The 26198-nt window shown below is 39.6% G+C and overlaps 1 protein-coding gene across 1 annotated transcript in view; it reads right to left on the reverse strand.

Annotated features, from left to right (window-relative positions):
- mtcl2 (microtubule crosslinking factor 2) overlaps nucleotides 1-26198 on the reverse strand; it is a 92468-nt gene that overhangs the window by 22140 nt on the left and 44130 nt on the right. Inside the window, 2 exon segments of the mRNA XM_062426926.1 lie at nucleotides 272-439; nucleotides 4748-4810. Coding sequence (XP_062282910.1) covers nucleotides 272-439; nucleotides 4748-4810 — 231 coding nt within the window.

Genomic DNA, 26198 nt, shown 5'->3' on the forward strand with positions numbered 1-26198 from the left:
TGGAAAAGACTGAAACTCAGGGTTTAGATTTTTGTTCACAGTGTTTACAGAAAACACATTTTTGAGCTGTATCAGCTATAAATGATGTAAATATAAACCCTCATCATTCTCCCACCTCCTCTGTAACGAAGGAGTGTTCCATTCTCATGTTTCATTGCTTTGTAAATATTTTCCTCTCCCTTTCTCCTCATTTCACCCCTGTTTCTACATTCTCCTACCATCCTGTGAATTTACACAAACAGAGACATCCTCCTCCTCATCCTCCCCTCACCTCCTCCACGGTGAGCGAGGCGTCGACGTCCCCGTACAGCGACCTGAACTTGGCCAGTTCCTCCTTCATGGCCTCGTTGTCCTTCGCCAGCTTGGTCAGCTTCTTGCACATCAGGGCTGATTCTTCTTTGGCAAAGTGGAGCTGGCATTTCAGGTCTGAACTGTCTTCCTGCAGTGACGGGAGAGAGAGAGGAGAGAGCACTGACGTGACGTTGATACAAAAACTGCTGCGTAACAGAGAGGCCGACACACACACACACACACACACACACACACACACACACACACACACACACACACACACACACACACACACACACACACACACACACACACACACACACACACACGTTATCATGCACAAGTGCAGATGCCATTTTAGGTCTGGAACAAGTGCTGAAACAATTGATAAATTAATTGACAAAAATCTAACCAATAGCTGATTTATATTTTGAAGTGAGGCATCAAATAAAAAAGTCAGACATTTGTTGGTTTCAGCTTGTGTTAGTTTCATTATGTGAGAATTTAATCTCATTGGGTTTTTTTGTTAAGTGATTGGAAGACGACAGGTTGCAGTCTGGAAATGTACGATGAGCAATTCATTCATTAACTGGATAATGGAGAAATCAATGAGGAAATGTGCTACTCTGGTCTGAACTGTTTGAATAAAGTATGGATGTTGAAAGGAAACATGACGTAAGAATGCTTCTAATGATGTGTGTTACATTGATAAACATGTTACTCTGAGTACACTGTGTATGATGCAGACTTCCTCTTTTTTAATCAATAATTGCACCATCCACCCATTGAACCAAATTTCATCAAACCAATTCAGCTGTGTCACATATTGCAGGTGATAAATAGATGAATGAATAAAAGACAACACGAAAAGAGTAAAAAATAATGGTAAAAAGCTGTTTTAAATATAATATGTGCAGACAATGAAGATTCCTGACAGGCTTGTCTAAATTGAATACAAATAAAATGTGTCTGAGATGTATTTAATAATGATTTAACAATGTCCCATTTGTGTATTTTCTAGAATTCTGAATAAAGAAGAAAAGAGGTTGATTAAACTCAGAGATGCACAACACTTCCTTCAACTTGGAGAGAGAGTAGATCTGAGAGGAGACAACAGGAAACACATGAGAAGAGAAGTGCACTTCAAATCTGGGAAAAACATTATAAACAGATGGACAGAGAAACTGACAGGGATGGAGACGGCTGCTGAAACACATGCAGAGAGTAAAAACTACAGACAGAGTGCAGACACACTCAAACACAAACATGCAGGACGTACAACAAGCTGACCAGTCAGATGCTCAGCTTGGAATCCGCATACGTTTAGATCCATTTAGACTGACAGCTGGACTACGTTAGAGGTCAAATGTGAAAAGATTTTTGCTGAATTCTGTTCTCATGTTCTGTGAATATGAGCATTTTTCAAGCCGCTATTATTTTCAGTGAGGTTTTGGCATTATCCCGGACAACTTTTTTTGCCTACTGCCAGTTGAACACAAGCCACAATTCACTCCAATCCTGCAACTGAACAGGGATGAAATGGCTTTTAATTCCATTTAAAATTGCCTTGAAAACTAATGACAAAGCACTATTTGAGGAACTTGAGGCTTTCAGCAACCAAATGGTGAGGTTAGAGTCATGCTGTGTTGGTTCCTCATGAGGCTTTTACTAAAAAAAACAACACAAAGGAGACAGAGAAACTCCAGGCAAACACACTCGTTTGTGGTTTTCCTCAGACGTCATCTAGAATCTGAAATGAATATTGACTTTCTTTGGGATTTTAAAAAACTTAAAGAAGTTCACAAATGAGACATTACACTACTTAATGGAAGCACTATTATATATACTTTAATCTTGCAATAATTCATATTTCTGTTTAAAATGAGACTGTTTTGACTTTTTTGCACAGCAGCCACTATAGTCACAAGTGGTAAATATGGTAATTGTAAATACTAAAACATAGTGGAACAGTAGCACATTGGCCATTATATCAGTAACGTGACTCAGTAATGTCAGTTAAACAGCAATATATTCTCAAATGTGTTAAAATTAAAGCATTATTACTTATGAATTCAACTATTTAAAGTGACAATTGGACATGTTGGGAAATAAGCTTATTTGCTTTCTTGCTGACAGTTAGATGACAAGACTGATGCCACACACATCTGTCTGGTATATATACATCTGGAGCCAACAGCTGGTTAGCTTAGCTGAGTACAAAGACCAATCCTACTATAATGTGATCACCAGTTCTGCAGCTATATGAAGAATTGAAGCGTCTTTTCAGTCACTATTACTTACTATTGCTAAACAAGGGATTTTACAAAGTTCACATCAAAAATATAATAATGCAGATTTTTTTTTTTTTAAAGAAAAAAGACACCAAATGGTAACCATGCATGTATCTCTCTCTCATCCCAAACTCAGTTATAAGTACTGCTGACCTGAGTTGACCCTCTGCATCCATTCCTCATAAGCAGCTCTGTGGCTGTACTTGTTTTACAGCCTGTGGAGTGTTTCCAACCACATTAAGCGAGGCGAGGGGGAGCGAATTTACAGCCATTTATGGTATGTGGCTTGGAGAGGAAGCTGAGGCTCGCCTTAGCAGCCAGACAGAGAACTACCTTCACTTCAAACACCTTCTGTCTTGACATGTAGGTTTTTAATCTGTATCTGTGTACTTTGTTCTATAGTACTAAGTCTGAACTCATATACTTCTAACTGCTTTAGGGCTTGAAAAAAAGCTATTTTAGAATTGTTCGAACTTTTTTTGTGACTGAATTAAATAAAAGAAGGGAGAGGGAGATTGGTGAAGTAAAGTTGAGGAAAAAGTTGCTCATGTTTTGAAGAAAAACATGAGGCAGAATGAAAAGCTGGTAGATTTAAAGTGCAATGCCGAGGCCTGCTTTGTAATAGCAATGTAGAAATTGACTGGGCATGCAGGGATTACAGTACATTAAACACAAACACCTGCAGGACAAGATAGAGGGCAGACATGAGGGAGAGATAAAGCAAAGGTAAGAGGGAATACAGAAAAATGCTGATCTATCTGTTCACACTGCACTCAGCTTGTTTGGGCAGATACATGAGATGATGTGATCCCCAGAGGAAATAGGTCACAGACACGCAGACAGCACGACACGGTCATGAGTTGTGAGCAGAGACACATTTGAAGGGCCAAATGTGCAAGATCAGTGACCCCAGACAACCTGGACGTGTCTGTGCTGAACTCAGTTTGAGGACAGAAAATAGTAAAACAGTTGTTTCAGGGAGGATCCTGCAAATGAAACTGATAAATAACCACATATCTCCAGAAGCTGCAGGGCTGTGGTTTACACGGAAATATACAATAGTATGTTTGTACTGTTATTGTGGTGTTAACTGGTGTCAGAGTTTTCCTGCCTGCCTCATGCAAAGGACTGGAGTACCACAATGGGAAAAAGTAGACTCTTTGTCATTCATTAATTCAATTTAATTGGTTGTGTGATTGTGCTGATTGATTCCTGTTCTTATTAAATCCTGATGCTGGTTCTTCTCACGATACTTGAGGATGAAAAGAAACAAACAAACAAAAAACAAAATATGTGAAAGATGAAAATGACATTTATTTTCAGATTTAGGCTTTCATAAACTGTCATAAATTACAAGTTATTTTGTGACTCCTTCTGGCTAAAGGGTAAAATGAAGGAAAATCGTTATTTGGCCTTGACTTTTTACTTTCATTTGATGTCCTGGTACAAGCTGGCTGAGGGGCATTATGATTAGACATCAAAAAGGCTTCATTCCTCCTTCGAAGTGATGAGCTTTCACTTTGGGAATTATGCTTGTTTGCTTTCTTGCTGAGAGTAAGATCGACGCCGCTTTCATGTATGTACTCTGAATATGAAACTATCACCAGCAGCCAGTTAGCTTAGCTTAGCATAAAGACTGGAAACAGCTAGCCTGGATTTGCAGAATCTCTAACGCCCGCTAAAAGTGTCAAGTCAGCAAGTTGTGATTTTACAGGATATCATGCACTAGTTTTTGTCTTTGTGCACTAACTTGATACAACTTTATTCTATGTAATATTGAACTGCCTGTAAAAAACATACTATTGCATAAAGGAGAATTGTGCTATAATATTGATGTCAGCCTTCCTCCTCATTCTCTCCTTTGCTATTCATCTATGGTGTTTTTCTCTCTTGCTCTTCTTCTAACCAATGTATCTTACAGGTGTTTCAACTCAATACACAGCTTTGTTATTAATGACTAGGATACACTACATATCCCTCTGTGTTGTGTTGTATATATTTGATCAATGTCAGTCTCTCCAGGTTTAAGTGTCTTTCAGGTTTAGTTGCTGAAACTGCACTTTGTTACTCTTATTGATTTGTTAGATTGTCTGGGGAAAAACATAGCTGTGTGTGTGTGTGTGTGTGTGTGTGTGTGTGTGTGTGTGTGTGTGTGAGGGTGTTACCTGTGGACTGGGCTTCTTGTCAGGTTTATTGTTGGGTCGTGCTCCTCTTTTCTTCTGGGAGTTCTGCAACAGAGACACACAGTCATTAGTCATTAGGAAGACATGACACCACATCAGCTGTTTCAATAAGAAGGATAAAGGATTAATTCAATCTGATACAAAACAGACAGAGCTACCACCATTCATGGTGAATTGCATGTGTCTTGTGTAACTAAGTTCACAGTATATCATCCAGTGTGTTTGATGCTGAACAGAATAAATGTGTCTCTATCACACACTTGTTGTATTAGCAATTCTAGTTGAAAACTTCCCCAGCCCTCCACCAACCCCCAAACACACACGCACACTCTCCCACTCGTGCTGCGCTCCAGATGTCATTGCTATGGTGATGTTGATCATTCCCATGGTGATTTTAATCACCACAGCGGTACTGATAGGAGAATTACAGCTGCAAGGCGGAGGTACAACAGAGAGAGAGAGAGAGAGAGAGAGAGAGAGTGAAAGATCAAGAGAGGGAGAGAGAGAGAGGTAGACAAAGAGAGAGAAAGAGAGAGAGAGAGAGAGACAGAGAGAGACAAAGGGAAATGGAAAGAAAAAAAAAGTAGGGACAGACAGAGAAAAAAAGTGAGATATAAGACCTGAATGAAAAGCATGTATGCTCATAAGCAAACAAGTACACACACTATCTTCTGTTCATCCAAGAGTCTGCCCAGTGCATTAGACTCTCATAAATCATCATCCTTCTTTCTCTTTCGAGCCAAAAAACACACACACACACACACACACACACACACACACACACACACACACACACACACACACACACACACACACACACACACACACACACACACACACACACACACACACACACACACACACACACACACAGTACGACAGACGCTGCAGTGCAAGTAGTTAAGCTCATCTGGCTCAGTCCGTATCCATGGAAACAAGCTACCCTCTCTGCAATGAACCCCCGACAACAAAAGAAAGAAATGGAGCGACGGAAAGAATGAAAAGGTGAGAGAGGAGTGCAGAAATACAAAAATAAATAATACTTGGGTCATTTAAAGAAAAAAAAATATGAAGATGTATTTTCCAAAAATGGAAACTTCACAGAATGTGAATTGTTCACATTCTGTAACCTTAAAGCAACATTTCTGAACAATTCTTCTCATGTGAAGGTAGAGTTGTAGTGCAACATCAGCATAAAGGGCATTTGCTTATTTGTCAGATTTTTCTTTCCACAAGTCTGTCTCTGTCAGTCTCCTCCCTCCCTCACCACTGCTCTCCTCTTTCCATCCTTTCATCCTCCCAGTCTTCCCTTTATCCTCCCCTTCCTCTCATCCCTTCATCACTCTTTGGGCTATTTCCTGACCTTTGAGTTTTTCATCTCCCACTGTCCTTCCCTCTCCAAATCCCTCCCTCCCTCTCTCAGGCTCCTAACCCACTTTAAGATCAGTTTATGGGGGCGCAACAGTCTATTAATGGCTCTAAACTCACTGATCAATAAGTCTGTCTGATAATGGAACCATCGATTCTGGCTGGAGGTTGGACAGATGTCGGAACTATTGGATCAGGCATTTGGCTGTGCAACGTTTGAGTTCGGTGCAAAAAGATGGAATTGAATTTGTGCTCTTGAGAGGAAGCTCATGAGACTGAACATTACACTTTGTTTCATTTGCATAAATGATTCTTGATTTAACACCAAGACAAGAAGTTGTTGCTTGTGTCTGTGCAACACAAAAGCCTTCTATGGGATAAAAATAGACATGCTGCATCCCTGTATTTTCTTCTGTGTAATATTTATTATAGAACTGTTGACATTTTGAGTCATACAAACACAATTACAATTAAGAAAAGTCAATCTAGACTTTAGTTTTTTCACTTAGTTTCCTTAACTTATACTTGGCTCAACTGCCAAAAAGTTTCCCAAATTATGAATCAGCTGTCTGAACTTCCTGGATGTGACATGCCAAACTGTAAAACACCAACTACTGTACCAACATGAACTGACAATTAGATACTTGAACAGCCTGGAGCACAAAATGCTGACTCAGTTTGTCAAACCGTTGCTTAAAATGATAATAACATGCCTCCAACTACCTGTCAGCAGGCAAACGGGTTATTGCTAAACTGACTGAACTAGGAAGAAGATGGCTCAAATTAAGGCAAAAATGTGACTAATGATTACATTTGTACATAGTCAGTATATTCCTGTAAATCAAGTGTCCATCTTTTATCTTCCTGATGTGATGATTGTGACATATGACACCACAACACTTGTTTTGTTCTATTTCTAAGATGCTTCTTTTTGTTTGCTGTCACACACCTGATGTGTACAACTCATTTGCACTTTATATTTTTGCAACATTATTGAAGTAAGCTGGGGAATGTTAATTATTTATTGTGTTAAATGTATTATATTATAACAGACACATACACATACAGACCAGAGCCTGGTTCTCATGTTTCTGAACCCTCAGGTATACAATTACGCTGTAGAGAAGACATGTCAGTGTCAATGTCAATGTTATTTATATAGCACATTTAACACAGCCAATGGCCTACCAAAGTGCTTTACAGCTAAATAAGTAGAAACAATAAAAACAAACAATAAAAACAATAAAAACAAAAAAAATAAAATAAAATAAAAAATAATAATAATATAGAGAAATAAAACAGATAAAAGACCCAATAAAAGCCGCTTAGCACATTCAACAGCTTCTGACTCTGTCATCAGATTTCCAAACGGTTTTGTGAGGTAACCTTTCATTATATTTCACAATGATACTGCTGGAAAAATAGAAGGGTAGATAGGTTTTCAAAGACATTAATGCAGGCCGAGGCCTCATGCCGCCTGACTGAACTGAAGTGAAACCCTTCAGGACACAGAGGGAAGGAGGAAGAGGTGGTCAATGAGAAAAACATAGAGAGACAGATAACAACAGTGATGGCAGAGCGAGAAAAATGGAGAGTGAAAGAGAGAGATGTTGTCATTCCTGCGTCATGGATGAGGAGGCACAACAGTGTGAACCCCCGTCCTTCCATTTCAATCTGATCTGCAGCTCGACCAGCCGTGACACACCGGCTAGAGAACGGGGCAGGATCAAACATACCAACAGACTTGATGAAAGAGGAGATGGAGAGGATGGGGCTCTGAGGAAAGTTAGGAAAGTCTGAAGAAAAGAAAAAAAGTGGTGAAACTGGATGATTTGGCCGCAGTAAGGTTATGAAAGCATGATGAAAAGGTGGCAGCAAATATGCTCAGATGAAATTATGAAATAAACATTCAAAGGGTGAAACATAATGGAATGGTAGTGATAAAGTGAAAATAATGACGATGAAGAGGACAACTGGGGTTAAAGTGAGAACTAGAAGGCACAGTATCATCAACATCTTTCAAAGCTTCCATTATTTCCTCACAAAACAACACGTGGATGTGATGCTGATTAGCAGCCAACTTAAAAGTCCCACATGTCCTTTCAACAAGAACCTGAGTGTATCCTAATTATTGCTCTGGCAAAAGAACAAACTTTAACCTCGGTTGGATCTAAAATCTGGATCAGCAACAGAAAAAAGGGAAACAATCAGTCCATCAAACTGCAACTTCATTCAGTTGTAATGTTCATTCAAACAGCTGAACGTAAACCAAGGAGAATGGAAACAGCGTCCTGGCTGCCAGCTCCACATGTAAAACACGGATTTAAAAAAATACTGAAAACTGCTGCATTGAGATGTTATTCCTGCTGTCTGTGCAGCGGACTGGAGCAAAGGACCATAATCTTTTACAGCGTGCTGATATGATTTCTGAATGGAAATGGTTTTAACAGCTAGTCAGGTTACAGCCTGTCACACAGGTTAACTGATAATAGATCCGATTGCTCTCTGAGAGTGGCAGAGTGAGAGCGGCAGCAGCAAAGAAATCTGATTTGCTTTCAGTACAGACTCACCCAAACCAACCAGGCATGAAATCCCCAGAGCTGCACAGCAGACAGAGACAGGAGAAGACATCCAGTTTGAAATTAATTTTAATGTGTCCAACTGCTTCTGGTATTTTCCTTTTTTCCCCCTTTTTTTTGCTTCCAGGAGGGGACATGTTGAGGCAGCTAAAGAATAACCTTTTACTGACCTTTAAGTGTCTTACTTGCATATAAACTTTACTCATTTATTTATTAAAATCTTATTTATGATTTATGGTTTTAAGCTGACTTTCCTAGTAGGTGATAACCGATTGGGACATTTGCTGTAGGCATCAAACTTGTGGCCCTGGTCTCCAATGTCTAACCAGCCAGCCACCAAAAGTTGTTATTTTAATATTTTAACATTTTGGGAGATCATTTTTATTCACTTTCCTTCCCATAATGACATGAGAAGATGAATAACAGTCTAATGTTTGTGCATGAAGTACGGAGCTGGATCTGGGAGGTGGTTAGCTTAGCTTAGCATAAAGACTGGAAGTGGAGGGAAACAGCTAGCTTGGCTCACTCCGAATTTCTAACAATATGCCTACCAGCACGTCTAAAGCGGCTTATTTCTTGACAATCAAACCAACAAGCATGCAATCATCACATCAAAATGTTGAATTATTCCTTCAGTATTCTCCCTAAAGACATGAGATGTATAAGGAATAAGCCCCCATGTTGGCTGGTTACCTTCTAAGGTGATAATATCTCTTGTTTCATAAGACAAGCAGTGTGAGAAACATGTGAAGATGACATTTTTCTGACATTTTCTGACATTTTAAAACCACTTTCTGGGTTCAAAGCACCAGGTAAACATGGTGAACCGAACAGTTTGTTTTCAGACGCAGCCTTGGCTTTTTGCCTTGCAGTGATTTCATGTATTTCCAGTGGTTGTAAATGACAAAACACTGTTGTCCTTGGCATGGACACACCACATTTTAGGCTGCACATTCAATATAAGAACCCTCAATTATTCTGGAGAAAATAGCATTCAGAGTTAGTGGTTATATTATATTTCCAATGCTCTGCAGTAAAGTATTCGCAGCTCTTTCGGTAGCACAAAGGACACACTGCTGAAAATTCAAATTTTAAGCCACCATATTTTCATTTTGTAATAATATAACATGGGACTCTGAAAAAAAAAAGAAGGATTTCCAGCACTGAAATACTACAGAGTGAATATCTCCCTCTGAGGGCAGAAATTAGATCAGATTGCTAGAATACTAAGTGAAAGTGTGTGTTTGTATGTGCACATAAAGAGAGTGTGGGTTGCTGGAAAGAAAATTGATTTATTTGAAGTGCATGCCGCAACACAGACACACATTGTCTGTCTCTCTCTCTCTCTCTCTCTCTCTCTCTCTTTCTCTCTCTCTCTGCATCCCTCTCTCTCTCTCTTAGGCTATGGGACAGTCTCAGCCTGAAAGAACAGGACACTCACGAATCATAATCGCCACCACACGCTACAACAAAGAGTCTGCACAACACAACTCACAATGGGTTGCATAACTAGGGAGTCTGTCTGTGTGTGTGTGTGTGTGTGTGTGCATGTGTGTCAGATAAGGATGGATGCAAGAAAAGAAGAGTGGAGTGACGAGGGAGACAAAAAAGGAGATAATTAGACAGCACCACTGCTGCTAATAAAACACAACAAATCAAAGCAGCAGAGCTCATTCATCTCATTAATAAGATTCATCAAAATGTTTTTTCTCTTTTTCCCCTTAAAATTGCCTTATGGCATTAATAAGAAGTTAACATGAAAACATAGACTCTTTCCTTCTTAAATCCTGCTATTTACCCACCAAAAATCGCTCATATTGCAATACAAATGTATGCTTGTAATGTTGTGAGCTGATTGTTACATTTCTTAGTCACATCTGATGCCAGTTTCTCTGAATTCTAAGCATAAAAATGCAGCACTAAGCAAGCTTTCTCCAGTTGTCTCGCAAAGGAAAGCAGCTCAGAGGACAACAGAGCGGAGCAGATAAGACGAAAGCAACACCAGCGTTTCCCAAATCCCCCAGTCTGCTCAGCTCATTACAACACACTCAAGCTGTTTCCACACTCTTCAGTGTCTCTTACACCTTAACACACATTTTGTAAAAAACCTTATAACACCCCGCTAGTTCCAAATTAGGAAATAAACAGCCCGTTTACCGTCAAGGCTTCATGCATAAAGCCTCTTTGTCTGCTGAGATGCTGTTGATAATCCTGGATTGAGGATCAGAAATGAAATAAATCAAGCACCAGTCCATTTATTACAAACTGAGAATGCTTTACATCTACTTAACTATTCTGCAAACACTGCAGTTGTGTTTAGTAATTTGGACGTATGTTAGGCTATCTACTGTTCCATGCAGCCATTATTTCCTGGATGTTATGACTGAATGATTTGAAAATCCATCTGCATTTGCACTTTTTGGCTGAGTAATCTTTCACAGAAAACATTAAGTCTGAAATAATGTTTAAGTTATGTTACGTTATCATTAGGGTTAGTGGTTAGGGTTGTTGGGTTAGTTTCAGGAGTCTGCTAATTCTTCTTTTATACTATACAGAAATAAATGACAAATAACTTCATGGAAAAGAAAAGAAAAATAGTGTATTTGAAAATGGTTTGCAAAAATGTAAAGTAAACATGACTTATTGTTAGGGAGACAAAACAAGAATAATTGAAAATTTTATTTCCCTTCACTTCTCCCGAGTTAGACACTTTAAAAAAAAAATCATTATTAGGTGACCTGGCAGAGTGAGTGGAATGACAAACCGGAAAGAAGGAAAATGTTTCTCTGTGACGTGCTAGAATGCATAAAGTCAACAAAGTGACTCAATCATCTTAATTACACAGCTGTATTTATGTTAAGTCTACTAAATGTTAGCTAAAAGTACCCACCAGAAGCTACTAGTCATAGCAGACTGAGTAAGACTGTTAGGTTAGGGTTATGACTTGTTTTATTGCTCATGAATCCAAGTCTTCATTTAGAAGTAAGTCGACAACTGTCCTATTTCTTCTTTAAAAAGTTACAGTGTGTCTTTTTAATATACCTCGATGAAGATTACGGTGACACTAAATGTTTAGATGTTAAATGAGCTTGAATGAGTCACAGGACAAGACTGAACTACAGCAAATCATGCGTCATTCTTGGGAATAGTGTGTTGTGTCTCACCGTGTAACATGTATTCTCACACTCTCACATTAGAAGTGGGAGTGGTAGGTGACACGCTTTCTAAAACCATCAAGCTGTTCGGCTCATAAACACCTGAATGACAGCTTGAACTCAGTCAGCAGTCTAATAAAGGTGCAAATATGATTTAAACTGTCCTTTCGTTGCATGATCTGACAACACTGACTTATTGAGAAAATGGCTCAAGGAAAAAACATGAAAGGAACATTTGGAACACTGAACCGCTTTTATTCTTAAACGTAGCGATTAGTTGACGTCAGTTTGGACTTTCTAGTCAAATGCAAAAAACAAAGCCCTCTTTCTTTCTTAAACACATGCACTCACAGTAACAAAATATTTTTCCTCTTCTCGAACACAGTATTTCCTGTTGTGCTGCGTTCACATCGCTGCGGGGAAGGCTAGAAGACGTAGGTGAAGAGATGGAAATGCGGTAGACACAAGGAGAGGAAAAGAGCTGAGTAACCATTCCATAGGTGACGTAGGATGATTTCGCCTGATTCAACATCGCCCCAAAAGAAGAGTTTGTTTAAAAATTCAGTCCTCTGGCAGGTAAAGAATATTAATATTAAAACAGCCCTTGGAAAGGCAGTTTGCAGCAATGGATGAATGCGTCTCCCCTTGTATTTTGGAGCTATATTTACAGAGGAGAGAAGGAAAGTGAGGGGAGGAGATGCTGATGAATGAGTATCTGAATCAACAAAAGCCTCACAGGGAGAAGAGAAAAGACGAGTGACTGCATCCTGAGCAGGTACATGGAGACATGGACAGAAAAATATTAATCTAACCGCTGCCCCCGGTTGTCAGGGAGATAAGGTCATGACCCCGGCAGGCTGAGACAGTCAGAATGAGAGAAATTGTGTGTATTTTTCTGCTGTATCTACCGGCTTAGCAGTGGAACAATGAAAAGCATCACATACACTGACTGTCTGCATTGATTATGTTCAGATTCAATCAATACTATCTTGTACCCAGTTACAGTATTTCCAGTGCAATTTTATATTAGTGCTTGGGGGACATTGGATCCATATACATTTATATTCCTATATTTTTCTTGCCTTGATTGCTGGTTCAGTTGTAACACTAATGCTGATTAATGCTTAGATTGTGCAATGGTGAAAACATTGCTCTTTAAGGTCAACCTTCAACTGATGCAAAAACATCATTGAATCTCTCCAGTTGTGAGGATTCTGGTTACTGATGAAGTTTCAAGTTAGTTTTCTTTGTGTACAGAAAACAATGGGATCCAATGGCTACCTGAAACATACAAAATCAGCCTAAAAACGTGTGATATGCTTTGGAACATGCTCTGCAGCAATGTAAAACAAATGCAATTTGGAGTTAATGGTGTAAATCATGCAAAACCACCAGTGTGTGCCTTTAAATATGAATATGGGGTCCTATGAATACTTTAGCATCTCTAAACTTTACAAAAACCTGTTTCTCGCCACAAATGAACGCACACCTCTTCATCACCTCTCCCGAGATGGATTTCCTGTCAAAAATTGGTGTTAATCAATCTACCGCAGGCTTAATGAAAATTCTATGCCGCGCAATATAAATGATCCGACCCAGCTGTGAATTAGTCGGCGCTTTCTGGTAAATCCCCTGGTACTGGACAGATGTGCTCCCTGCAGAAACACATCACAGTCCTGCAGCTAAAGCTCCGGGAGGCAGGAGGCTGTCCAGCTGCTAGAGCTCATTTTGTTTCCTCTTCATCATACTGGTGTGATGTGAATATGATTATTTAAAAGCATGGCCGTGCTTGATGTTTGAAGTGTCACGGACATCATCTGAGGCCTGGCTCTCAGTGTCTTTCAGTGTGTCTGTTGTTGTATTTTCAGTTGGACAAATCAACGCTGACATGATGTAACACAACAGTGATTCAGCTCCTCTTGTGTGGATCTGTGCAGCTAAAGCCAAGAGAGTGAATGGTCAATTAGCATGGCATTAGCATACCATTAGCACTATAACAAAGCGCTGCGAGACTGATACGACACTGTAAATCTGTAGAGAAGCTACACACACACACACACACACACACACACACACACACACACACAGAGATTCAAGTTCATCTCTCTTTCTGTCCTCTGTCTTGTCTTTCGCCCTCTTCAGCTCCATCCCTCCTTCAGTAATCTTGACAACAACAGGCTGTATCTGAGCCTCTTGTGTATCTCCTCTTCTGTTTACTTTGGCTCGTAACACACAAACACACACACATGCACACACACACACACACGTGGAAATGTTTAAACAAAGGATAAAGAATAAAGAAACAAAAATGGAAGGAGGAGAGGAGAGGAAGGAGGGATGAATGAAAAAAAGGAAAAGGGGAGGGGGTGTATTGAGTGGAGGAAGGAGGATTTGCAGGTCTTTGTTACAAGAACCACTGCTCACTTCCAGCCACTTCCATTACACAAAAGCATGTGTGTATGTCTGCCAAGGTGTGTGTGTGTGTGTCTCCAGACACGCTGCTTATAGAGGCAGTGTGTTAGTAGGTGACCTTGTGCAAACGAACACCCATACAAGTACACCCTGACTGCTTTGTATTGATCTGAATTATTCATGTGTGTGTGTGTGTGTGTGTGTGCGGTGTGACGTGTTCATACGAGTGTGTTTAGCTGTGTCTATATTTTTGTATGTGCAAACAAGAAAGAGGTGCACATGTAGGATGTGTGTGTGTGTGTGTGTGTGTGTGTGGCAGACATCAACCCTCACACCAAATGCCTCTCTCACCTCCTTCCTCCCTTCCCCCCCAAAATCAACCCCCCAATCCCTCCTCAGGGTCCTAATGCCCCTAAACATCCATTACAGGTCTAATTTAGTCTAATATAATGAGCAAACAAGCTAATTTCTGTTTTCTGTTTTCTTCTGGCATTAAGGGTCGCTCTATTGATTATTTATTCAATTAATCAATTTGTTGTTTTGACTATAAACTCTCAGAATATAAGCAGACACCCCACAGCAAGCCTCCAGAGACCAAGATGTTATCTTTCAAATGGTTTCAAATCTTCTCTGAATAACAGCTAGGAAACCAAGAGGGATTCAGTCTGTAGGAGTAGGAGATGGACACTGCTGATCCCGAAAATGGATGAAAATATTATAAGATAATGATTCATTTTACATCCAACTGATACATTTTTAAAGCTCTACAGTAAAGCACATGTCAGATTCTCTGTGTGGTCAGAAACAGAGAGGGTTAGGGTCAGGGCAAGAAAGCACTTAAAAGAGCAGACTGTGTTTATCATTTGTGTCTGTTCAGGGTTATCGGCTGTGGGCTGTTAGTTCACCCTTCCTTCACTTTGGATCAGTGGGACTTGTTTCCCCAGTTTGTTCAACAAGAGTAAAATGTTGTTGTTTTTTTCATCTAAATACACCTGAATACGCAGCCTGATTCCCAGTTGACAGGAACTGCTGCATCAACAAAACAGTCAGGCCAGAGAGTAAGGAAATCAGTGCCACTCTATTCTAACATATTGACCAGCAGATTGCAGCAAGAAGAAACATTTTAAAAATGTTTCATAAGGTTTCAAAATGATGATTCCAATAAAAGGGCACAAAAACGACTTGTGACAGCACGGAGATGCTTGACAGAGACATCGGTGTAATGAGACAATTTAAAGAGACAGTGGATATAAATGAGGTGGAGGACATGGAGGCAAAGACAAAGGAGGAGCTCAACATCTGCAGGAGAGATTTTAATATTTGATTGTCTGACCTCCCCGGCTCCAAAGAGTGAGCAAAGGATGCAGCATCCATTTACACCCCCCCCCCGCAACATAACGCCTCAACAACCACAGACCATTACACGTTGCCGTGGCGATGGCTTCTGCAGCCTGTCGCCAAGGCAACCCGTTGGCAACAGATTAATGAAAGGAAGGGAGGAGAAATAAATGAGGGTAGAGGGAGGGCCAAGGGACGGGTGAATGATAAGATTGGGAGAGGTGGAGAGGACAGAGATGTAAAGAAAGAGGATGTAAAGGAGAAGAAAGAGGGGCAGAAGGAGAGGAAGGAAGGGGGAAGTAAATGAAAAACAAAGGAGGCAGTCCCTGAAAAAAAACACTCTCGACCCGAGGCAGCCTCACCACCTCAAATCATGACTCATGACAACATCTCTTATGACTCTGCGTCTTTATTTGCTCTTGCTTAAAAAGCGCTTTGTTTTGCCTCTGAGCAGAATCAGTGATCACAATTTACATAAATAGCATGAACAGCAAACAGAAGAATACATGTACGTGTATTTGATATGTCTGCGTAATGGAGCAGAGGCATGATGACTGAATTCTTGTCACATAAAGTGCATTTGTGCATCGTCATGTAAAATTAGCAGGGTTAATAACAATGATATTATGATATGTGATATGCTTAACTGTAACTCTGCAAGACCAATAATGGCAAAATAATGAAAATCTTATTGCATGTTATGAGATAGTTTCCCTGCCAGGCTTTTTTTTCTCATCCTCATTTTCTACCATCTTTTCCCTCCATGCAAAAAATCCAACATTCCTCTGTGTATATTAGTAATATCATGGTGTAATTCTACTGCAAAGTAATGTGAATGTATAATAAACATGATTTACTGTTTAATATTTGCCTACATCTTTGTAAACAAATCATTTGTTCAGCTCGTGCTCCTCACTGGTGTTCTGTATTATCATGTTTGTGAATATAAGCACAGCAGAGAGACTGGAGAGTTGATTTGTGGATTTGTAGGTCTTGTAAAGCTGGCGAACATACACGGCCTCCACTATGACACTTTCGTGACTTTTTTTATGCTTGTATGTTTTATGTCAATGGTGTTACTGTACGGTAGGGCAGTGATTGTTAGGTTAATGCCACAGTGTGTAGTAAGTGTGTGAAATAGAATGGCTCCATAAGTCTCATAATGTTGTACTATGTAGGTTGTGTAGTAGAAGCTTGTTGTTCAAACTGACATCTTGCACTCACATATCACTAACACTAGTGACAAAATACAAGGTGGGTTACTTCCTTGAAACATTGTCTGTTACTTGAAACTATGGATTTTCAATAGAAGTATGTCCTGCCCATTAATCCCTCTAAATGTCACACACTGGTCCTTTAAAACAAACATGTCTCAGCAGCTTAAGATATAAGGTGGAAATTATGTGTGTGAGCAACAATATGAAGCAAAAACTAGTAAAAATGGTTTGTTATTTGAGCTATGGTGTGATTAAATCCTCCCAGCAATCAAGCCTACGATACGGTAGTGATACCTTGAGACGCCTCGATAGCAAAGGCTGGTATCCAAGAATCCTCCTTACCTCTCACTCTTTTCACCACTAAACCTGCTGACTGAATGGAGTCTCACCAGGCTAAAATGGCAGCACATTGACATCGAATCCAAACTAATCAGCCTCGAGTCCACAACATCACGCCCAGCGCTTTCAAACGTCACCATCGATCTCAACAAAAGGCTAATGGCACAGCTGACCCGGCCGGCTTCAACTGGCCCAGATCTCTTGTTATCTGCTGCTGATGAAGGAGTTAACCCTTACACTACAGCTCACTTTGTGTTTATTCCTTCAATCCTGTTTATTCCTTCCTTCCTGCTTTAGGAAGATATTGATAATGTTGAGAAATAGTGACTAGCTGTCAGTATCCATATTGAATATTATGAATGTATGAATTTCACAGTGAATAACAGTGAACAGAAATTAGATTTCCTGTTTAATAAAGATGTGTACAGAATAAGTTCAAATCAAATAATACAAACGTCTTTTTTTATTCATTTTGCTGCAATCATTTTTAGACGAGACTATCCAAAGCTGTTTTTCTAGACAGAAGGAAGAGAAATCAGTTTCTTTGAAGGAAGCATTTGCTGTGTCATTAAAAGAGAAAGCAGAGCATACTCAGCTCCAGTGAATCAATAAACTCCCAAAATTGAACAAATGTTTGTGGTCAAATGCTGGTAGTCCTTGGCACTGAAAAGCTTTCTTTTCCTTCCAGTACAGGCGATACTTCTGCAAAAAACATTGCTTAGTACATCGCGATCTGTTGTATAAAATTAAGATTAATTAAAATTGCACCTTCCTCACCTTTCTTCAAGGCAAACTGATCATTACTGTATCTTAATCTGCTGTAATTATCATTGTTTTACTGCGCTTCCCCTCCATCCCTCTCTCCTCACTCGAAGACACCTGATAGGCCAGCGACTCTTACAACAGAGTCACAGAGAGAAACCATATGTGAGTGAGAACACAGGCGCGCACAACACAAGCTTCTCCACCAACACAGAGAGTCTCCATCTGGTGTATGTGACAGAGGGTGTCCCAGCAAACCACAACACAACCCCCCCGTTGAATCCTATTAATAGAGAGCATCATCTGCTGTAACAACTCCCTGCTTTTCTGTACTCAGCCTCTCTGTTTCTCACCCATAAGTAAATACTTTAAGACACCCTAAAATCCCTCACCTTTGGTTCCTAATCAACAATTTTAAAGTCAGTTGCCATGTGTCAGAATATCAGATCCATAGTAACAAGGCAGGGAGAGAGAAAGAATAAAAGCCACAGGGAGATTTATTTGCCATTTTAAACCATGTATTAGCAACTGATGTGATTTTGAGGTGATCATTTCATAAAGTGGTGTTAACATAACATCTCAAACTGATTAAACCAACTAATTAAAAAGGAATCACGTCTGAATTGAAGAGGACGTTTTATTTAAACGACTTGACCTCTTCACTCAGAAGCTCACACACACACACGCACATATATGAATGCACACACATGCACATACACACATGTCCACATGACCTCCATATGGCCAGTGGCTTCTTGATGAACGTGCTTCACATCTTTAATTAGTCCTGATATCTTGTCATATGTGTTTTCACATCTGACACACAGACACACACACACACAATAAGGACAGCAGTGACAGTTTGCAGCATAACAGTGTGTGTGTTTGTGTGTGTGTGTGTGTGTGTGTGTGTGTGTGTGTGTATGTGTGTGTGTGTGTGTGTGTGTGAGTGAAGTGGAGCATGTATGACAGGTTGACTGGCATGTCCAGTAATTGGCAATGCAAACAGCATCAATTTTAATTGTATGTGTGTGTGTATGTGTATGTGTGTCACAGTCATTTATTAACAAAAGTAATAAAGAGTAGCATAGCAATAAATATCGCCTTACAGTAACAACTCCATCGTGTAAATATGAGAGTAATAGCACTGCAAATAGAGACATAAAAGAGATATGATTCATAAAAACTATTAGAAAACATGTAGAAATCTTGTGAATCTATTCAACACAGGGTCCATCATATGTTTCCCTTTATTTCCAGTGTAATAGTAGAAGCCCACCAGAAACCCCTGTGTGTTTCATAAAAGCAGCCTAAGTGTTATTAAGCTCCTGTGTGATCTCACTGACAGCAGAACAGAGCTCTAATCTGATGGACGTGCCAAGGCTCTGGTGGCCTTTAGGTGTGTCTGACAGTTCAAACACCAGGACGGAGATCAAACACAGACACCACACACAGGCACCACACACAGGCACCACACACAGGCCTACAGGTGACGTGCAATCATACAATCATTTTAAACTGCTTTTTAATGACAGTATAACCAAAAAAAAGGACCACTGCAGAGCAAACCTTTAGCAACTTCTACATGCTGAAAATGTAATAATTTTTAAAAATACTGCATTGCTTTGCAGTACAGAATGCGAGGAGATAGTTGTTCTTCCAGTGCGAACTAAGGAATTGGATTAGGATCATGCTGTAAGTCTTCAGGATCTGTAGCATATGTCTTGGACGGTGGTACAGTAGAGATAGTGAAAAATGAATAAAAAGACTGTTTATCCCCATCATAAAGATTTTAAAAAAAAGCAGGAATGATGGAAATATTACTTCAAATAATATGTGTGGTGTGATGTAAGAGTCATAATCATCCTCTGTTATGTTAATTATTGCAAGGGAACATAGTAAGTAGGTGGTTTATTAGTGTTGAAAACTGCTGTCACATGTCAGAAAGTGACCCTACCTTGGTTTACCCATCATGAATTTACACACATACTGTCATACGATCTGAAACACATCCTCTGTACTGTGTCAGAGATTTCCCATATTTGTCACCAGACATTAAACACCACCACTCATCTCTCGGGTGGTGTGTTTATTCCTTCTATTTCTGCTCCCATCCTTCCCTTCGCCTTCCCTCCATCAGAGTTCTGTAAGCCTGGCAATCAGCCGCTCTGACAGGAAATCAAACAGGATATGACACTCTGATTGGAGCCTTAACCTCGCTCTCTGAGGAGAAAGACGTACTGTGACCTCGTCTTGTCCCCAGTATTAAGTCAGCTTATGGGAATATCTGCTGTTTTTGGGATATATATATATGCGCTCAGCACATGAACAGCACTTTGTAATGTGAAAACGTGTTAATCATTATACAGAATGCAGTTATTTCTACTCACTACCCCATATTCATTTTGGTGCTGTTATCTAAAACTTTCTCAATTACATAATTTCTTCTTTTAAATGTTTTTTTCTTTATTAACCAGCCAGAATTTCATTATGAAACTGTTATTGCTGTATGTTCAACTTAAGATTTTCTCAGTTGCCTTTTTCTTGTTATATCATCAGTTCTTTTTTCATTCACTTTGATACTCTTCTTTTTTCTTTTTCTTCCTTCACCACTCTTCCCACATGCTGTCATTCTGATTGGCTGTTACAGAATTTGAATTTTCAAACAGGGATCATCCCTCTTTTCCTTACTCTGTCATATTTCCCTTTTTTTTCCTTTCCCGATCCCCGCTGTGTTTAAGAGTTTTCATACTTCGGTTGAGCTGAACTTTCTTTGAACTTTGCTCCTTGTGTCTCGTAATTCAGAGTAACTCAGGTTTACTGCACAGGATCTCAGGCAAACAGCTCTCAGTACCCCTGTGTGAATCGGTGATGATGGCTGACGTGGCGCTGATAATTGCATCAAGGACAGGAGTGGAAACTGAAGGAAACAAATGCTCTCCACATGGCACAGTCTGACCTGATTCGACCCAGTTACGAGCTGCTGCGGCCCACTTATTCTGACTAACACAGATCCTAATGCAGCCTCACAACCCCACACAATGAAGGCAGGCATGAATGTGTTCATATATTAGCCCCGAGTTATAAAGGAATGAGCTTAATGTGCTTTTAAAAGGCCAGCTTATTGACCCGCTGCCTGGCTGGAGTTATTGCGAGGGAGTGAGAGACGCAGAGAACAGACAGCGTCCCTGATCACAGATAAACAACTCTAATTAACAAGAGGATCGTCATGCGGTGCAGTTGTGTTTTAATGCATAGCAGTTACTGTCTGTAAAGCAGATTTTCCACACGGGATAATAAAGTTCAGAGCTGCATGAATTATAAAGCAGAGGAGGAGAAATGAGAGAAAAGGAGAGAAAGAAAAGGAAAGGCCAGACTGTGAGAGGAGAGCTCATTTCAAAACCAGAGCTAAAAGAGTTATTCTAACTAAGAATAGCAACAGTGATGTCTGAAACTACAGTCTTATATTTTGATTATTACATAATTTTAATAGGAAATCCACATCACAGGCATCCAATTTGAGCTGACTCCAAACTGCGCTCCGCCACCACTGTCCTCAGAGCCAGCTGTCTGTCAGCAGCAGCTTGCAAGGAGCTGAGAGGACAGCAGCTGGCAAAACTGTCACCACACTGACTGACAGCAGACATTTCTGGATGAAAATAGTTGGGCGCCGTGAGGAGTACACAGGAACAAAACAGCATTGTTTGATTTATTCATTCATGTTTGAAAGTAGAAAGCTCATAATGACGCAGATATGGTTAAAACTAATTTCTACAGACTAGCTTTTATGTGATTTTACTTTATCTCATTTATTATTTTATTCATATATGTTCATATTATATTTTAATCATCTCCTATTGTATTTTATTGTCTTGTTACTGCTCTCTGAGTTGTATGTCTTGCTTTGTACTGTACTGCTTTTGTTTTGTCTGTCAAAGCACTTTGTAAACTTTGTTTTTAAAAGGTGCTATATGAATAAAGTTATCTATATTATTATTTTAACATACAGTATAAACAAGGGAAAAGGTTCCGTTATGAATCTTGAATGTAGTGTTGACAGCTACTGTTTGAATAAATGGATGTGTATCTGCTCCATGAGATGGGAGAGTGACAGAAGGCAAAAACGCTGTAATAAATCATGGATTCCCCATAACAGTTACATATTCTGCTTGTTTACTTTATGCACAATGAAAATATAATTAATTATATATTACATATTACTCATTCAAGTAGATAAACACATTACTTTAGTCACTATTCAGCAGCAAAAGTAATATTAGGCTCTGTTACTTAGCCCAGCTCTGTCAACCACTGAGCCTCTGTTCCCACATGATGAAATCCTATTTAGCACTTTTAGAAACAGAAAATAATAACAGTGTGAGAAGCAGTCAGCCAACGCCTCCAACAGAGAGCTTACTGATGGCTGCTACTCCAATAGGAGAAAATAAAAAGAAAGCATCAGTGCTTTGTAGACAGGATTAAGAATGGGGTATCATCCTCCTGTAGAGACTGAAAAATTGCCATGAAAATGGCATCGAACATGGATGAGATAGAGCTGAATGCATTGTTGTAAACTGAAATACAGGAATATGTTGGGTTTGTTTTTGTATTGTTGACGGAGCAGATGCATCACTGATGATTAGGACGATAACATCCTGTACTCAACCAAGAAGAACATGATGTCAGGCCAAATAATCAATAGAGGGTTAGGGTTAGGTGAGGTGACTGTGTGGGTGTGGTTTGATTAGGATTTTCTAATGTAACACCTGTCTGGTCCACACATTGGTAGATACAGTAGCAATGTCTTCATAAAAGATCCTATTGGGTTTTTTTTTTTAAAGTCTCAAAATAAACTGAAAAACGCGATCCAATCTCACACCAGTGGTCTCCCCAACACTAGCACGCTCCACTCACTTGTTATATTTAAAGGCCAGTGTGTCTCTCTCTGTCTCTGGTGCAATAAATTACTGCGGCGGAGCCTCTGGCAGAGATTCAAGCACTGGAAAGGAGCACACGCACACACACTGGACCACTTCGTTCTGCTCTGCTGCTCCGATCAACTCAGCGCTGGGACCAACTAGGAGCTAGCTATTAATTTTTGACCTCAGCTTGACAGAATAACACAAGCTCTCTTTACCGAACCCTCGGAGAGCCGGGGCAGGGAATCGCGAGTCTGCTCCAATTGCCCGAAGATGAGTCGGGGAGGGAAATTACCACCAAATGCTCGTAAATCCTGACTTTCCACACTTTAACAGCCAATTTAACAGGCGGCCAACTATCATTCTGATATCCTATTCTGTTTAATAAACCTCTGATGGCTTGTAAAAAAGGGAAAGTTGAAAGGGCGAATTTTGGGATACACCAGCTACTGTTAACAGACTTTCTCTCCAGCTGTGATTTCTCTCAGTTTGGCAGCTGTCAGAATTACAGAACATTTAAAGGACTTCATAACCCAGACGTCCAATGACGTGGTGTCAAAACACTGGCAGGACATTTTCTTTATCTATTATTGGTTTCAATTTTCATAAAAATCATGGTTTTTTTAAATATCAGAATCATTTCTCATTTGTCAGAAGCAGTAGTTAATTCTGTGAGGAAGCATCAACAGTGGGTGTTTAATAGAGTTTTTTCTAATTATGATCACATATGGTTTAAGTCCAGGCTTGCATTGCTGCTGTAGGTGATGTTTGCACTAATTATGAGGAAGCCTATTTAAAAGGAGCATCCAGCCTCATTTGGAAGCAGGCCGTCAGGAGGTTTATGATCAGTGTGAGATAATTAATAGGCGGGGTGATTCATCAGTTTCCCAACGTGTTTTAGCCTATTTTCCATTTCAGTAGCAGCTGCCTCTCTAGACAGCGTAGGTGCTTTTCCTGCAGCAGACTCAGAACATACACAGGGTAATGGTGTGTAACGCTTGGGTTTTCCATCATTTAACCAGTGATGGTCTGGCCTTGTGCACCGCAGTGATGTTTTATTTCCTTCCATTATCTGTCCTAACAGCTGACCCTGACTCGGCTGCACTGATGGTACAGGACATTCAGTGAAACAGACTGCGCAGGTGAAGCCAGGTGTCTGTGAAGGGGAGGTGTACTGTTCTCTAGCTACAGAGGACAACATTTGAGCCAACTGACCTTGACAACGGGACACATTGAAAGGATTCTTTGTACATTTAAAGCTGCAGCTGGCAGTTTTGCTTGCTGGCAGAGTACTCCACTTAAAGAGGTTTGAAAACATTTTGAAGTCCAGCCCGTACAGATGGTGTCAGTAATGTGCATCCAATAAGCTCATGTTTTGCCAAACCGAGCCCTATGATGCTTTATGTAAGAGAGGAAAACAGTGTTATGGCTGATAGTCTCACTAAGTTTCAATGACTATACCAATACCAATGGTTTTGCATGTTTTAGACCATTGACTACAAACAGGAGTCATTTTCAATTTAATTTGATTTGCAGGCAGCTAGTGATTTTCGCTCATTGTAGCATTGAAATAGTATTGCAGATTGGAACATTTATTATTTTAATACACACATTTTCTTGTTATTAACATATTATGGTAATGAAATTGCCAGCAGGGTCACTCTTCTCTTCATCTCTAAAGGCAACATTACGCTGTCCTGGTTGCATTAATGGACTCTGATTTTAACATTACGAATTCATATTTCCTTTCACAGCTTGCACATTTAGTTGTTCCTCTTCTAGCTTTGACTTACAAAGTGTATAATTCAAATGAAAGTTGATTGGACTCTTTGCTGTTGACAGGCATATTCTGGACTCGACTTTTCTTATTCTGAAGCTATTGCTGGGTTAGGGTTAGGGTTCTTTGAATAACAAGACTAATGAGATGAAGCCACACATATAAAAACCAAACTTGATCTGTAGTCAAGTGCTGCAGGTGTTATAACAGTGAATGTATGTCCACCCTCGTACATGTACACTGTCCTTGAGCTAGACACTAAACCATCACCCGATCACATATTAATTACTTTGAATGGGAGAGAAACGGCTAAGTGCCTAGATGACAAAATATCCCGGAGTCCCTTTATATTCCTCTCGATAATGCTCTACTGGTGTCCTCTACCATCATACAAAAGGACAGAGATAAATCTCATGCTGTAGGATTACACAGTCATCCACTCCACTAAGCATGTCCACCCTCTACACACACACGCCCCTCTCTTCTTTCTTATATTTCATCTTACACCTTTCCATCACCGTACCTTTACCTTTCATGTTCTTCTCCACTCTCCAGCTCCACATTTTTGTTTTTCTGCATCCAAAACCACCTTCATCTCACCTCTCTCTCGCTCTCTCTCTCTCTCCACCAGTCTTCTTCTAGCTCGCTCTGTCTACAAGTTTGTCATTCATGCTTCACTCTTTCTTGAAATCCCCTCATTCTCACATCACTACCCTCTCTGTTAAACTGTCACATCATATTTTCTCTCTACATCTTCATCCTGCCTCGCCTCATTTTCTTTTAATTAAGTTCAATATTGGCAAAGGAGGAAAGAAATTAATGCTGTGAAAGCATTAAAATAAATCAATAACTCCACATTAATGGGAAATAATTACAGGTGCTGCTTGTAGCAATAATGTTGGAGCACTTTTATTAAAGTGTGATGAGACGACTTGTAGCTTCGGTCTCACACTAGTTGTTACTGAAAGTGTTGTTAACATCATACAAATCTATTTAGATCAAACTCTTTCTTTTGGTCTCAATGTGTTTGTATTGTTTTGTGAAGACTTGAATGTTTCAAATCAGTTTGAGGACACAATTTGCACTTTCTATTAATTGGCTCAACCTCAAAGAAGCTTTTTAAAAAAATCAAACTTAAAATATGGTTAAAATCTACTCAGATATATGCTCATCATGAATGATGTAATTCTATTGATTATCTCTAACTTGTTTACAGCATTTTACTTTTGATGTTGATTGAAATTCATCCATGTATGAAATGTTTTATCTATTTGTCAATTTTTAAGTGAGTTGGGACCTCAATGACCTGTATTATGTTGTTAAATAAGCAAATAAATGAACTCAATATAAATAAATCTACATTTCTACTATGAACCTGTGTTTTTATGACCAAGTCTTTAAAAATTTGTTTTGATATCTATACCATTATCAATAACCTCAAATTTCCCCCTTTGTGCAGACAAAACTAATTTTCTTGATGTAAATTTCTTCATCACTTTATTTTTATCGATTTTCTGGCATAGGTGTAACTTAGATCAAGCTGAAAAGATTGTAAATATAATATAAT

This window comes from Scomber scombrus, chromosome 10 (genome assembly GCF_963691925.1).
Source record: "Scomber scombrus chromosome 10, fScoSco1.1, whole genome shotgun sequence".
NCBI classification, from domain to species: Eukaryota; Metazoa; Chordata; class Actinopteri; order Scombriformes; family Scombridae; genus Scomber; species Scomber scombrus.